The following is a 16,623-nucleotide window of genomic DNA, read 5'->3' as shown; positions in this document are numbered from 1 at the left end:
CTGAACCACGGTGTTGTTGGAGATGTGGACACAGACATGGGCTCACGTGGAGCTTGAAATGGAAGCTGGTTCTAACAGCCTTGGGCTTGATCTGGGCCTGGCTACAGATGGTTCAGGTAGCAGCCAGCTCATGTATGTATGTTTCCTACCCTGTTCAACTGGAGCCTCCATTTCTTTTCGAGGAGACTCAGCCCTACATTGATGTTATTGTAGTGCCTACAAAGGGTTCACGGTCATTGCATCCCCTCAGAGTCAGGTAGGCATTTTCCGGAATGTGGGTAGTTTGGTTGCTGAGAATGGTCTTCATTCTTGCACAACATGACAAGGACATTCCTAGGTTTTGGCACAGGAAACTATGCAAATTGCCCACAAGTGGAATGACTCAGTGCAGCTCATTAACACCGAGGCCACGCAGACCTGAAGGCTCTGAGGCACCTGTTTGCATGCATATTAACCTTAGTGTTTCAGTCTCCTTTGAAAATTTAAATAATGATCTTTGTGGGTTTTTTTTTTCCAAAACCCAAGACCCTTAGTATTCTTTTGTCCCCCTTAGGGACAGTTCTTTTTTGTCTCAGAAATTATATTTATTAATAAATAAGCTATCACTTTCCTAGAAGACACCCAGTGTATTTATAGGCCCAGACAAAACTCATTAACTTACAATGGCAGTGCCCTTGGAATTTCTGTAATATACCGTTCAACTCCCTGATACAGTTTTTAAGAACTCTACCCTTCCCCAAATGTTGCTTCACAAAATTAGGACCATAAGTAGCAGTGTCTTCTCCTCAGGGCCTGGGGATGCAGGGCCTAAGCAGCACAAGATAGGCACAGCGCGCCACGGCGCACCAGCGCGCCACGGCGCACCCTGCCTGAGCATCGTTACGCTTTGCTTATGGGTTTTTTGAACCACACTTACTTACTATAGTCATTAGTTGGCCCTGGATGCAAGATGTAAGCAAAAATAAACAAGGTCATTTCTTTATTTTATCCCATATGAGAGTTGTCTGAGTGAATGAATGCCACGTGTATGTAAGTTCCCTCAGAAGCCAGAAGAGGGCTTTGTATCCCCTGGAGCTACAGTTACAGATAGTTATGAGCCAGCTTATGCGTGGGGGTGAAGTAGGAGGTATATGTATATGCATGTGAGTGCTAGTGTCTGTGGCCCCCAGGAGAGGGTGTCCTTAGATCCCCTGGATTGGAGTTACAGGTGTTGTAAGCCACCAGCTGTGGGTGCTGGGAATCAAATCCTGATCCTCTTTACGTGCTGAGAGCATTCTTGACTGCTGAGTCATCTCTCTAGTCCTAACAAAGTCATTTGTTAGGACTAATTCCACGGTGTAGGGAAAAAAAAGTCATTTGTGATAATCAACTGATAATCTAGAACTTTAGATTAAAAGTATCATATGTCATATTTTAAGTTGTGTGCTATTGAGCATATTAAACATATTACATGTAAACACATAAACATCCATAACACACATGTTCTAAGAAGAAAGGAAAAGCTAATTTTGCCTAATGCTATTCTCTCTCTGTCTGTCTCTGTCTCTGTCTCTCTCTTTGTGTGTGTGTGTGTGTGTGTGTGTGTGTGTATAAGGCATATGTGCACATATGTGTATGTAAGTGCACGCACCCGTATGTATACAGAAGAAAGCCAGAAGAGGGCATGGGTATATCCTGCAGTCACTCTCCACCATATTTTTTTTTGAGACAGAGTCTCTCACAGAGCCTAGAGCTAACCCATTATTATATACTTGCTGGTCAGCGAGCCCCAGGGATTCTCCTGGCTCCTCCCCAGCATCAGGGTTTGCAGGCACAACCTGCTTCTTCCGTGGGTTGCTGGGGATCAGAACTTGGTTCCTCATCCTGCCCAGCAATCATTGGCTGAGCCATCTCCTAGCCCATATTTCATGTCTTTTGAAAAATGTAAAATAATAAGGTATAAACAATGAAGAGACAAATATGTAAATAAGTCAAATTCTTACTCATCTTTCTCTCACCCAGAATATCGCCAATATTTCTGATGAAGACACACACCTTCATATTTTACCACCACAGACCAAATACTTTCAGATCAACTTTGAAAAGAAGGTATTGTCCCTGGATCACCTTCCCTGATGAGGGAGATGTGGAATAGGTTATGGTTTCTGACTTAGGCCTGCTAGGGCAGGAGTGTGTGTGGCCTTCACCCCCACCTCAATTCCCCCCAACCCCCCCACCCAGTCCTGCTGTCTGTCAGGTCCAGGGCCTGGCCCAACACAGCCTACCTGCCTTCCAGGAGCACCGGCTCATCCCAGGCTTGTCACTCACGGTCACTATTACATTTTCTCCAGATGAGTGGCGCTACTATTATGACTGCATCCGCATTCACTGTAAGGTGAGTTTCTAGAAGTTTTTTGTCTGGGGTGGGAGGTGAGCGGGGGGTGGGGGGAAAACTCTGTGTCCTGATCCTGAAGGAAGACAAAGGACAACTAGACAGACCTATGGGTTCTCAGTGTTGTAAGAAGCCAAGTGGCCCCCAGCTGTACCTTCCCTCTGGCTAGAAAGATATTAGAGCATGGTGATCCTGCTCAGGACCATCTACCTGCCTGGTGGATCTCTCTCTGTAGCTGTGTCTGACACTTAACACATACCCTGAAAGAAAGAAGAAAGAGCTAGGGTGACCCCCTCACCACTTTCCCAGTGGTGTATGAGGCTGTAGGCTCAGGGCTGTGCCTGTATCCCATCTAAGAAGAGGTTAGGCCACAGGGGCCCTGGGAAGACGCTATCCTGCAATCTCCCACTGCCCATGCCAAACTTCCATTTATCCTGTGGTGGTGGGGCCCTGTGAAAGCTTTGTCAAATAACCTTAATGTGCTCCTTTAAGTGCAGAGCTAGAAAATAAATAGTGCCCCCATTCTGTAGTTATAAACACTGGCGACTGTGGTGGACTCTTCAGTCTTTGGAGAGGTGGAGCCTACTATCCTGAAGTGCCCGCCGGGTGAGCTTTCAGGAGCCTATGCCAGGTCTCTTCATTCACCCTCAGCCCCAGCCTGAGGGAGCAGCCCCCAAAGTCCCTTCCACTCATCGTTCTGACAAAGGCACAGTCTTTCCAAGTTCAGAATTCTCAAAGTTAGCCTCACTCAATGGGAGGTTACAAAATTTGCAGCAGATGAGTTTCTTTTTTCTTTCAAATAATACTCTTATTGCTTGTCATTTGTGTAGTAAGGCTGTGAAGAGATCTTCCCTTTGGTTTTCATTTTTAAAAGGCCTGTGCCTTCAGTGCTGAAATTTCAGCACTGAAGAGGATCTCAAGTTCAAGGTCATTTTGGGCTATATAGACATGGCTAGGGGGACAGTTTCATGTATAGACATGGCTAGGGGGACAGTTTCATGTATAGTCATGGCTAGGGGGACAGTTTCATGTAGAGACATGGCTAGGGGGACAGTTTCATGTAGAGACATGGCTAGGGGGACAGTTTCATGTAGAGACATGGCTAGGGGGACAGTTTCATGTATAGACATGGCTAGGGAGACAGTTTCATGGTTACAGCATTGAGTTCAAGTTCCCAGAACCCATGGAAAAACCTGGACATGAATGTGCGTACCTGTATCCCTAGCACCATGCTGTGACAGAGACAGGAGGATTGCAGGGACTGCCTAGTTGTAGATTCATAGAGAGACCCTATCTCAAGGGAATAAGGCAGAAGAACAAGGCACTCCGCATTTTCCCCTAGCTATGTGCAAACACAACACATGTGCAAACACTACATACACACACACACAACAGAACTAAAAACCAAGCAAACAAATACACCAAAAACCCTGAACATTCTAACAGAATACAATCCAAAGCTACATTTGATACACGCCAAAGAGTAACCGAGAAAAAAAAAATAGCTTCACTGCCGAGAGGAAACAATAAAAACGGAGTCCCCATTTCCCAAAATCAAAATGTTATGATTCTGTAGAAATACTCTGCAGAATATTTCATATGTACAATTTATACTCTAAAATTAATAGTATGCGGTAGTCTCGAATCTGAGCCAAGGTGTTTCAGACAGTGTTGACTGGCATTGCATGATGCAAGTGTACATGCCCTGTATTTAGAACCACGGCTGCAGTAACATCAGGAGATGAACCATGGGCAAGTATTACTAGAAACATCTCAGATTCACCAACATTTGATTTTAAATTAATTTTTTAGTCCTCGTGCATGTGGACCTCTTACTATTACCAAATGTTTTGTAACCCCATATTCAGCTCTATGATCTCATACAGAGTCAAGAAGCCGACATATAGAGCCACAGAGCACATTTCCTGCACTGGGAATGGTCACAAAGCTAATCAAGATATACCATACTGGTGCAGTGCTGTTTACATTGTAGGGCTGTAGCCTGCTTTGACTTTTAAAGATATCCTTAAGGGAAAGCATAACTGCATCCACGTCGTTGAGGATCATACAAACCTGGAGAGATCAAAGACCCTTTTCAAGGTCCCATGGTCTTCCTTTCTAACTCTCCCAGGTGGAAGCACATAGAGCAGCATGGGGATTATTACCTTTAGTTTCTATGGGTAATAGCGAACATTGTTCCAGTGAGATAGATTTAAACACCTTCTTTTTTTTTTAATAAATCTTTTTACTTATTTATTATATGTAAGTACACTGTAGTGTGTCTTCAGACACTCCAGAAGAAAGCATCAGATTTCGTTATGGATGGTTGTGAGCCACCATGTGGTTGCTGGAATTTCAACTCAGGACCTTTGGAAGAGCAGTTGACGCTCTTAACCACTGAGCCAGCTCACCAGCCCTTAAACACCTTCTTGCTTTGTTCATCGTTAAGAAATACGATGTCCTAGGGGTTGAGAGTTAGCTTAGTTGGTAAAGTACTCACCATGCAAGCATGAAGATCTGAGTTTGATTCCTAGGACATACTTTTTAAAAAATGCTGGCCATGTTGATATGTACTTGGGATCTTATTGCTGTGGGGAGGAGGTAACTTCCATGAGAGACCTTATCTACATAATAAAAAGGTGATTGATTGGTACCTAAACAATGATATCCAAAGTTGTCCTTTGGCTTCCATATGTGTGTACACACCCATGCAAATGGACATGGGTGCACATGTACACACACACACACACACACACACACACACACACACAGGTACACACTCACAAAAGAAACCCAGTAGTTCTAATGTTTTACTTAAAGCACCAAGGTTTCCTAAGGAAATTCTTGAATGATTAAAAAAAGTTCAAAATGATAGTTTTCCAAACACTAAATTTAACTTTCCTCCATACTAATTTCAGGGAGATGACACCTTGCTTGTCCCCATTCATGCCTACCCTGTCTTGAATAACCTGGACTTCCCCACGTTTATAAATCTATCAGATGTCTTCCTCGGAGAAAGGTGAGTTCCCAAAGTGAACCAGTAAGACACCACAGGATGTGAAAAGCTAACAGGGGACTGGAGAACAGCAGTAGAGAACACTTGCTGCTCTGGCAGAGGACCAGAGTTTCCATCCTAGAACCCACACCATGTGGCTGAACTTTAAGTTCAGCTCCAGGGGATCCTGAACCCTCTTTTCACTTCTGCAGACAGACATGTGCATATACACTCAAATAATTTTTTTTTAAATTAAGAAACACATAAGTGAGGCTGTCAAGGACCAGCCTCAGCTTGAAAAGGGATTCTGAGGAAGGAGTGTCTGAGAGCAGCAAAACAAAGGACTTGAGGTCAAATTGTAGGTTATAAGCTGATGTTGAGACAGCCTTCCAGATCTCTCTCTCTCTCTCTCTTTCTCTCTCTCTCTCTATCTATCTATCTCTATCTCTCTGTGTGTGTGTGTGTGTGTGTGTGTGTGTGTGTGTGTGTGTTCTGCTCTCAAGACAGCCTTTTCTTGCAATTCTAAAAACTCTCTCTGGATAGCTCATCTCTTGAAGATCAAAAACCCAGTCTTTCATTTACATATCAATTCTGGCATTGCCCTAGGTTTATTTTTGATTATTTCATGAATCAGCATCCCATGAGCCCAGGCCCTTGATTCTTAGTAAGAGAAAGCATGCACATTTTTTTTTTAAACTTTGCAATGGAATTCAGAGATCTGCCTGCCTTTGTTAAACATAGACAATAAGCTAGCTGGGTAGAATCCCACCTGAAAATTACCATTCCTACCATGCCTGGGCCTGGACCTAAATTCCCTCTGCCCTGGGTCGACATTAAACTCAGGAATCTGCCTGCCTTTGTAAACACAAACAATAAACTTAGCTGGATGGGAGCTTGCCCTGTGATCATCACTCCCCAAATCTCTTTATCTCCTTCCTTAGTATCTTTTTGATAAGCTGCCTCATAGTGCAGCTGCCTTTGTTCCTTTAGGTCTGCAAAGTCTCAATTCATATTGCATCCTTATATTTTACACAGTAGAGAAATTATATTGAGCTCATGTTTTCAGAGTTTTTTCCTACAGCCTTAAGGGATGTCCTGAAGGTCTCAGCATTTATAGTTTGCTGAGATATAGACACACCCTTGCCTCCTAGACTGTGCTGTCTCTGATTATCATGAAGTCATTAACCTTGTCAGGGAGAATATTCCCCAATAACCTTGGCAGGGAGAATATTTCCCAAAGGAGGAACATGAAGTAAAATATATATATTCATACAAACAACCCCTATGCCCATAATAACTATCACCACTCATGGAGGCCCACACCCTGCTGGCTCTGTTCCAGGGGTGGGAACCATGTCACACCGTTCCAGGTAAAGCATGATCACATGCATGAGTAACTCAAGTACTGGACTTGGTAGACTAAGGAGGATCACAGGGTCTTTATGACTATCCAGTCTAGCAGAAAAATGACAAGTTTGAGTGTGCTGATAAGTTTTTTGTCAACTTGATACAAACTGAAAAGAGATACCTTCAGTTAAGAAAATGCCTTCATTAGATTGGCTTGTAGGTAGGCCTGTGAGGTTTTTTGTTGTTGTTGTTGTTGTTGTTGTTTGTTTTTGGTTTTGGTTTTGTTTTTCGAGACAGGGTTTCTCTATATAGCCCTGGCTGTCCTGGAATTCACTTTGTAGACCAGACTGGCCTCGAACTCAGAAATCCGCCTGCCTCTGTCTCCCAAGTGCTGGGATTAAAGGCATGCACCACCACCGCCCGGTGTGAGGTATTATTATTATTATCATCATCAATGATTGATGTGGGAGGGCCCAGCTCAATGATCAGTTACCACCCCCGGGCAGATGGTGCTGGACTGTCTAAGAAAGCAAGTTGAAGAAGCTGTGGGGTGTGAGCCAGGAAGCAGCACTTCTCCATGGCCTCTGTTTCAGTTCCTGCCTCCAGGTTCCTGCCTTGGCTTTCCTTTGTAACACGCTGCTATTAGGTGAAATAAACCCTTTCCTTCCCAAGTTGCTTTTGGTCATGGTATTTATCATAGCAGTTGGGAAGTAAACTAGGACACTCAAGGCTCAGTGAGAGATCCTATCTGAAGGGAATAAGGGGGCAAATGATAGAAGAAGCCACTGGGAATTCTTGTCTGGTTTCCACACAGAAGCACAGGGGAGTGCACACCTGTACACACACATGCACACAAGACATTCACACCCACACAAACACCCCCACAAGAGAAAACGCATATGCGTATGTTTTTTCTGGATGAAAGTTCATCCTTCCACCTTAATTAGACAGGATTTACAGCAACAAAAGACAAAACAACGTGATTCAAACAATTCAAACAAAGTACTGATAAGAAAGAAAGGGGGACTCTCTAGTTATGGTTGGATCCAGAATCAGTTGGGACAGCCTGGCTCTTGGTGATGGTCCTCTTTCTGCTACCTGAGATGTCCTTCTGATAGGACCTGCTCATGGCAAGCAAGACAACACTGTCCCATTCTATCCTGGAATAGATGGTGACAGGAGGGGCTGGAGAATTAGGCCAAAACTCATGACTGTGTCTACTAGACCAGCTTAGATCACATGAGTTCCCCCAACGCTCACATTCTCCTCACCAGTCCTCCTTTAGAAGAAAGGAAAGCAAGTGAGACCAGATTCTGCCCTTTCCTCTGAGGCAATGGCTAATTATGCCAATTGTGGTTCAGCTTATATCTCATCCTGTGTGTGTGTGTGTGTGTGTGTGTGTGTGTGTGTGTGTGTTGAGGGGAGGAGTGCCAGAAGATAACCTCAAACACTGTTCCTCTGGTGCTGAGACAGGGTCTCTCGTTGACCTGGAACCTGCCAAGTAGGCTAGACTACCTGGCCAGTAAGCCAACAAAGATCTGCCTGTCTCCACCTCCCCAGTGCTGGGATTACACATGCACACACCACCATGCCTGGCTTTCTATTAAATGAGCTCTGGGAATCAGACTTATGTCCTCAAATTCACAAGACAGGTACTTTACCAACTGGCCCATCTTCCCAACTCTATGTATCTCCTTCTTTCAGCAGATACTCAATGCCTACCAGCAGGTGTAGTGCCATCTGCCCTAGAGATGTCAACAGAGATGCTATTTGGCTGCTGACTGTCCATATAGAGTGGCTGTGTTGGTTGTTTAAAGCTTGAAATACTCAGCTCAGGTTACATAGAGAGAGCTGGTGACTAAAAGAAAAGTATTGAAATCTGGGCCAGTAAGACATACCTGCTTCCAAGCCAGACAACTGAGTTCCGCTCCTGAAATCCACATGGTCAAAGGAGAGAGCCCCCTCCCACAAGCTACCTTCTGACCTGCACACACGTGTCACGGAGGCACACATGAGATATGCCCATTGAATAATAAAATAAAATTTTAATGTAAAAAATATCAAAGGTCTCTCTGCACCAGTAGGAAATGCCTACTGTCCCTGAGAACTTCATCTGTCCACCCTAGGTGTCAAGTTTTCCCCTGGCCACCTTCCCTTTTGTTAGGATAAAATCCCCTAACAAAGGAGACCTAAGGGGGGCGGGGAGGATCAGAGGACTAGAGCCCCTCTTGGTGGGAAAATGAGACAGCATGCAGGGAAGGTGTGACCATAGAAGCAGGAAGCTGGTTGGGCATCCTTACCCATACACAGGAGAACTGTAAGTGGGGCAAGGCATGAACTCCAGAAGCCCACCCCAAGTTGCGTCCTCCAGCAAGGCCCTACCTCCTAAAAGCTCCACAACCTTCCAGATCACACCACAGAAGGGGACCAGGGGCCATTCCACAGGCCAAGCACAAGCACAGCCCCCCTGAGCCATCGCCCAGCACGGGACTGTTAAGTTCTTGGCCCATTCCTTCCCATTCCCTGTTTCCCAGAATCATTCTAACAGAACTCCTGTACTTTCTCCTTCCTTCTCCCTCTCAAACCCTTCTGTCCTCACCATCTCCTTCTCAGACAAACTGGTCTCTCGAAGGACTGCAAGCATCTAAGCTGTGAGCTCGCTGCCCCCTGTGAGATTAATAGCTGCTTCCCACAGGTGGGCAAAGCCAGGTATTTTATCCAAACCAGGTGGGCCACATTGGGTATTTTATCAAAACCAGTGTGTTTGGGAACATAAAGTCCTGATTCTTAGTTCTGTCTGTCTCTGTAAGCCACCTCTCATTCAGGTCCTAAGCAAGGCTTATGAGCTGAAGGGGAAAAGATGGTCTAAGAAGGCTGTGCAATCAGTGTGCCTCACACTGCGGACATCAGTCACCAGCCCTTGAAAAAGATGTCCACCTCCTAAGGGCCTCCCCCAAGCTATTTTCCACATAATGCGTCTCATTTGTATTCAGAATGAAAAATTCAGCTAAACAATTTACTTAATCGAGTTACTGTTTATAATGGCATAATATATTTTTAAAAATCTCTTAGAAGATAAACACACTACTTTTCTCCTCCAGACATCCTGGCAGCAGGCAGTACCTCCGCAAGATTTTCTGCCTTTTACAGTCTCTTTAGCAACCTTTAACCACTCAGGTCCTTCTTTGCTTCTTTCAATCTAAACCATCCACTGCTAGAATGATAGATTTGAATAGGCATGTCCCGAGAAAGTGTCCCCAGTGACTCCTGGGCCACCTTAGTGATCCAGTGTATCATTTGGATGGGTTCTTTATTCGGCATTCATTCATTCATTCATTCAGTCAGTCCTTCAGTCATTTCTCCAATGCTTGATGTGTTAGGACCATCTCAGCCCATTTTGTTACTATAATAAAATGTCAGTGAGTTATGAAGAATGTCACCTCTTAGTTCAGGAGGCTAAGACCATGGTGCCAGCATCCCTCAGCTTCCAGATAGAGCCTAAAGGAGGTAAAAGAGACAGGACTCGGGGGCCTTTGTCAGTCATGTCACTACTGTGACAGCAAAGGGAGAAAGGGAAGGTTTACCTTGGCTCACAGTCTGAGGGTACACTCTGTCATGGCGGGGAAAGCTGCTCACACATGACCACAGTCAGGAGACACAAAAGGACAAAGGCCAGCACTTAGCTTACTTTCCAGGACCCCAGAGCCTTGGAATGGTGCTGCCCACATCCAGGGTAGGTCTTCCCTCCTCACTTAACCCTAAGTAGAAACTCTCACAGATACACCCTGAGGTTGGCAGTCAGCATTGATCATCACTGTGCCCCTTATAAATCTGTGTGCCCTACTCCACGGCAAACCCACTGGGCATCATAATCAGAGACTAAATCAGAAGAGAGAGAGAGTTAAGATTCTCAAGCTAGGCCTTCACAAGGCCAATGTCTTTCTTTTCTTTTTTAATACAGACTTTTGGGATCAAAGTCAGGTCCTCAAACTTTGGGAGGCAAGCACTTTACCAACTGAGCCAGCTTCCCAGTGCTGTATATGTGTTTTCTTAAAATGCCGCAGTAAGTCAGCCATTTTCATCTACCGAAGAAGACCCACTCTGCAATATGAAGAAGTGAAAAGGCAATGGGAGGACCTAAACCACCAGACAGCAGGGTTCTGGTTGTATTCTGTTGCTGTAACAAATACTCTGATCAAAATCACCTTAGACAGGGGAAGCTTTACATTGGCTTGGGACTCCAGATCATAATCCATCACTGAAAGAAGTCAAGACAAGAACTTGAAGGCAGGGATGTTTGATGTTCCATGCAACATCACCTCCAAATAAGGAACTCACCTCAGAGCCAAGAAGTACAGCAGGAACCATGGAGGATGCCAGGTGCTGGCTGGCTCAAAGGCTTAACTTATAGTTGCCTGGCTTTCTAATATGGTTCAGGACCATCTGCCTAGGGATGGCGCCACCTACAGTGGGCTGGGCCCTCCTATATCTACAAACAATTAAAACGGTCTCTCCACCCCATGCCAGTAGGCCAACTTGATCCAGACAGGATCCACTGAAGCTTTTCCTCTCACGTGACTCTAGGCTGTGTCAAACTGATAACCACAGCCAAGCAGGACAGAGGACTCAAAGGATTCTATTTTCCCCTTTGTACGTAAAAGAATTTGGACAAAATTGTCAAAAGTTGGGGATTTGAAGTAGCTCATGCAGCCTTCTTGCTAAGGGGTGCTTTCTTACTGTGGGGAGGAACAACTGTGATCCGACCAAAGCCTCTCTGAAGCCTGGACAGCATCTCCATCCATCTTCCTCTGGGTTACACAGTGGGCTTGTTCACATTCATCATCTACATTTTTTGGTGGCTTGTTCTGGCTGTTGTAAAGTTTTCCTTGCTGAGATAAAATGTTGTAAGGATACTTGCCAGATAGCCATAAACAACTTTGGTGGCTTAAGATCTGCTAAAATGGACCCTGACATTCTCTGTAAATAAGAAAGTTGCATTCCTGCGTCTGTCCAACATCCCCCAAGTCAAACAGTGTCGCTGGGGGCAAAGGTCTTGCAGTTCTGTAGTCCTCCGTGGGCTCACTTAATAATTTGCAATCCCATAAACTCAACTGTACTGGCTTGTTAAATATGGCAGCCATGAATTTGGGTGAGTGGCTCAGTGAGAACGAGTTTGCTGAACTAACCTGAGGATCTGAGTTTGGAAGTCAGCACCCACAGAGGAAGCCAGGTGAGCACCTATGCACTAGGAAACTGGAGGTGGGAAGATCCCTGGAGCATGCTGGCAGCCACTGAGCCAAATCCGGGAGTTCCAGACTCAGTAAGAGACTATTTCAGAAAAAAAGGTAGAGAGTGATGGAGGAAGACACCTCTGGACTCCATACACATGTGCATACACAGGAACACAGACATGCACTTCTCACACACAGCATCAGATAGTCCCTTGATATCTCTGAGAGTATTGTCACCACAATGCAATCTCATTCTTCCTATGTATCAAGATAAAGAACACGATTGTATTAGATATGGAAAATATGTACCGTTCCACTCTCCTGGTTCTGAAAAGGTTTTGGTTAAGTCATCTCTCTCTGCAGTTCTGCAACACCGTTTTTCTGGCTGGGTGTGATGACACACACCTGGAATCCCAGCACTCGGTGGAGAGAGGCAGGAAGAGGAAAATTTAAGCTCATCCTCAACTGCATAGTGAATTGAAGGCTAGCCTGGGCTACACCAGACGCTGTCTCAAAACCAAATCATGTGTCTTTCTGGTGCCACGTAGCTAGCAGAAGCCACTGACCATGGTCTCCTACCATTCCATCTTCCTTGCACCAAGCAACCACTAACAACCAAGTTGTGGCTACCTTGCTATGGTTTGTCTTGACAGCCTGATAGATGGCTTAGAATCACTGTTGAAACAGGACCCTGGGCCTGTCTGTGAAGGCGTTCCTAGATTGGATTAACTGAGGAAAACCCACCCAGAACATGGGCAGCACCCTCCCATGGGCTGGGGTCCTGGACAGAACACAAGGTAGAAGTCGAGCTGAGCATCAGATCCCTCTCTTCATCTTGATGGCAGATATGACGTGACCAGCCACCTCAAGCTTTGTACCTCCATGCCTCCCCTGACATGATGGTCAGTATCCTCAAACCAAGAGCCAAAATGAAACTTTTTTTTTTTTTTTTTTTTAGGTTACTCTTGTCACAACAATGAGGTTTTGAACCTCATGGCTTGCTTTAGGTGTGGGAATGGCTAATGTCAGAATGTGTTGTTCAGCCCCTGACTTTTAAAATCTCTGGGTTGCATGGGAATGTGTATTCTCCAACTAGTGCTGACAGGGAAGATCAATGACACAGACACCAGCCAAGCCCAGCTTGCTCTTTGCCGACGCTGAGCCCTTCTGGGAGGCTCAGAGAACCAGCTACAAGAGGTCACAGCAAACACATCAGTAGAAGGATACAAACCCATCTCCACGAAGAGCTTCAGAGGCCCATTGTCAAGAAAAAAAAAATCATTCTTCCCCATGCTAAGGATTCTGTTTATACGCCCCAGACTCAAGGTAGAGCTGAAGAAACAGTAGTATCTTATTAAAGTGTTCTCCTGTTGGCAAAGTTAACAGCACATTCAAGAGACTTAAGAAAAGAGACAGTTTTTAGTATACAATTCTGCAGAAAGACACCAACATAGAAAGAGGGCAAAAAGGCCAGCACACTGATTTGGTACAGCACAGTGGTTTTCTTATACAAAGTGGACAATAATAATTTGTTTCTTACACCAATAAGGATGACTTTACTTTGGGGAGACGTTTCTTTATTTCAGCTTCTACCTGCATCTCTGGGACAGCAGTTAGCTTCCATCTCTAAATCAGTATTTGGATGAGAGAAATGATCATGGCAGAAGAGATTGCTCACTTGTAAACTGCTTGCCTCACAGGTAGGAGGACCTGGGGTTCAATCCCTAGAAGCCACAGAAAAGCTGAGCTTGGGATTTGGTAGTCCCCAGAAGCTGTCTGTCACTAGGAGGCGTGGCCTTGTTGGAGGTGTGTCACTGGGTGTGGGCTTTGAAGAAAACTGATATCATTCCCAGCGTGTCCCTCTCTGCCTCCTGCTTGTACTTCAAGGTGTGAGTTCTCAGTTGTTTGTGCCAGCGTGCCTTTGCTCCACTATCATGAACTTTAAGCTAGAAAAGAAACAAATACAGCCACGTGCACTTGTAATCTCAGTGTTTCATAGGTAGAGACAGGAGGATCCCTGGGGCTCACTGGTCAACCAGCCTAGCCTACTTAATCAGCTCCAGGTCAGGAAGAGAACATGTCTCAACAAACAAGGAGGGTGAGGAGCAATATCTAGGGTTGATCTCTAGCTGCTACACATGTATACAACTGTACATATGCGTGTATACAATCACACATGCACCTGCACACACACACACACACACACACATACACAAGCACATGCATACACAACCCCTGTCTCTGAACAAGAACCTGTGGTTTTGTTATATGAACAATTCTCCCCTCCTTTGTAGTTAGAATTTCTTTGATTTAAGATGCTCTGATTGCACACACATCTAATTGTTCCCCTTGGTCCAGTCTCCTCTTCTGAATCTTAGTGTGAAAGAAGAAAACATTCCTACTCCAAACTCTAGGGACCCCTCTGGACAATAATGCACAGACCTGAGAGCTTCAGGTGCCAACTTCAGATAGCCATCAAGGAGGACTGGCACCTGGAGACTTGAGTTAATGCTTTCGTCTTTCTCCAAAATTCTGGACGTAAACATCCTGGAGAAAGCAAAAGAAAGCCCAGCTTTAAGCTCTAACATGCTCTTCTTTCATCTACTTATGTTCAGTTGGTCTGCATGGTGGGTAAAGGGGTGGGAATTTATGATCTGCTCCACAAGCAAATGAATGTGTATTGGGGCAGTTAAGGGTAGAACCTTTTTCATGATAGGGTCATCCAGTCTATAAACTTTTGGAATGACTCATTCGTTTGGTATTTATGCTTAAACAGCCAAGCTAGCATCACATACTAAATCCTGCTGACCTTCATTGTTAGAGAAAGTATTCACAAAGACTGAGAGATGGGTCAGCTCATAACTCACTGTCTAACAGGAGGAGCTGAGTTCAGATCCCTAGAACACATGTCAAAAAGCTGGGTGTGGTAGTACCCGTGCTTGTGATTCCCATACTGCGAAAGTGGAGATAGAGGGGTCCCTAGGGATTGCGCACACACACACATACACACACACACAAACACATACACACATACACGTACATGCACATGTGTGCATGCACACACATACTGACACAAAATATTCATGGATAAACTGCTAGGCCTAATATTTAAGACTATAATATAAAGAATGTCAGTGCCTCCCCAAAGCACATTCCTTCCTGGAGCTAAGGAAAGCGTGATGGTCTCCAGTGCCTGAGCATCAGCTCCTTGACCGTCAGAGTGGGATCTCTGGCTCTTCCCTTGCCTGCGCCATACAACTGCTATTTCCAACACTAACATTACTCTAGTAACCAGTGTGTGTGTGTGTGGCTGCTGCATCCCAGATCTGTAGCACCGCACATATGACATGTGAAGCATGCACACAGGTGCACATGAATGCACATGCAGGCATAGAAGCACACAGGTGCATGTGTTCAGTGTGCATTTTAGAGTATGTTGATTGGGTGCTTGTCAAATAGGATGAAGGAGTAGCTGCCAACTCCCAAAATTATGACTAAAATTCCGTCCTTTCTTCCTTCTATCTTTTCTTTCTTTGCCACATTGTAGCCCAGGCTAGCTTCAAACTCCCTATATAGCACTGAGATTGAAGATATGTGCCACCGTGCCCAGTTGGTTTGGTGCTAATATTCAAACCTAGGGATTCCTGCATGCTAGGCAAGCAACCTGTCAAATGAGCGACATGCCAAGCCGTGGCTGTAGTTTCCTGAACAGCTGTCTTCTGTTATACATGGCCCCAGCTTCTTAGCCCAATTCTTAGACACAACAGTTTCAAAGCCAGAGGTATTTGAGTTTCCTTTGTTTTATTTAAAAGCAGTCAATTTCCTTTCCCCAAGGGAAGAGAACACCAGTTGATAACCCAGTACCAAGTGGCTATCCCTAAAAACATACATACAAGTAACATTATACAGACCGAACAGGTTACATTTATGTAGTTAGGAACACACACACAGCAGCAAGGCCACGAAGTTGAAAGTGTTGAGGAGGGATATATGGAGGGTTTAGAGAGAAAATGATATAATTATATTATAATCTCCAAAGAGAAAATATATTTTACATAAACAAAAGAAATGCACTTCTTATTCCAACAAAGAATGAGCCTTTCCTTTTGACAGCTGCTGGTGGATGGACCTCAAGGACAGACAGACAGTCAGCAGGGTGCCCTGTGGGTTATGTCAGTCAAATGTGATCACAGGCTCTTGGGCTGGGAAGAACTGTGGTTTTAATACAATCAGCATGTGGTCACTTCCACCACCTAGTGTAAAGGAAGCCACTGTGCAAAGCATTTAGGGCATCTTCATATCTTCTCCTAATAATGATCTATATTTCTCCATATGAAAAAGTCAGCTCCCTGAAGGAAGCCTTTCATCCCCCTTCCAGTAACCCTCCCCCCTCCCCGGTCTTTACCCCATCCCCCTTCCTGGATCCTGCCACCAACTGACCCTCTTCTTTAGGCTCCAGACAGACAGAGCCTGCTTCCTCCCAGGGAGCTGTATCCATCTCCACTATCCTACCTTACCTACTCCTGTAGGAACTGGGAAGTGCTGTTTGCTATCAAATGCGTTGTTTCTACTAAGAATTTCCTGTTAAGTGAACTTAGCATTTACTTTTACCTGTGTGTATTCAGTTGTATTTGTGTGTGTGTGTGTGTGTGTGTGTGTGTGTGTGTGTGTGTGTGTGT

General features: G+C 44.9%; 1 protein-coding gene and 1 pseudogene across 6 annotated transcripts in view; one reads left to right on the top strand and one right to left on the bottom strand.

The window, feature by feature from the left end:
* Gm17973 (predicted gene, 17973) overlaps window positions 1-307 on the bottom strand; it is a 518-nt pseudogene extending 211 nt beyond the window's left edge.
* Window positions 1-16,623, top strand: part of Cfap221 (cilia and flagella associated protein 221) — an 83,619-nt gene that overhangs the window by 19,855 nt on the left and 47,141 nt on the right. For 5 of the 6 annotated variants that reach the window (XR_001784074.2, XM_017319885.2, XM_017319882.2 and 2 more), the window contains 3 exons: window positions 2,002-2,088; window positions 2,276-2,374; window positions 5,290-5,390. Coding sequence is in view for 5 of the 6 variants with exons in the window: in XM_017319885.2 (XP_017175374.1) it covers window positions 2,002-2,088; window positions 2,276-2,374; window positions 5,290-5,390 (287 nt within the window). In the remaining variant the exon portion in view is untranslated. Of the gene's footprint in view, window positions 1-2,001; window positions 2,089-2,220; window positions 2,375-5,289; window positions 5,391-16,623 lie in introns of all 6 variants that reach the window. The other variant, XM_017319886.1, reaches the window with a different exon arrangement.

Source organism: Mus musculus, chromosome 1 (genome assembly GCF_000001635.26).
Source record: "Mus musculus strain C57BL/6J chromosome 1, GRCm38.p6 C57BL/6J".
Taxonomy (NCBI): Eukaryota; Metazoa; Chordata; class Mammalia; order Rodentia; family Muridae; genus Mus; species Mus musculus.
The sequence above is the reverse complement of the archived record's forward strand: the minus strand, read 5'-3'. Positions and strand labels throughout refer to the sequence as shown.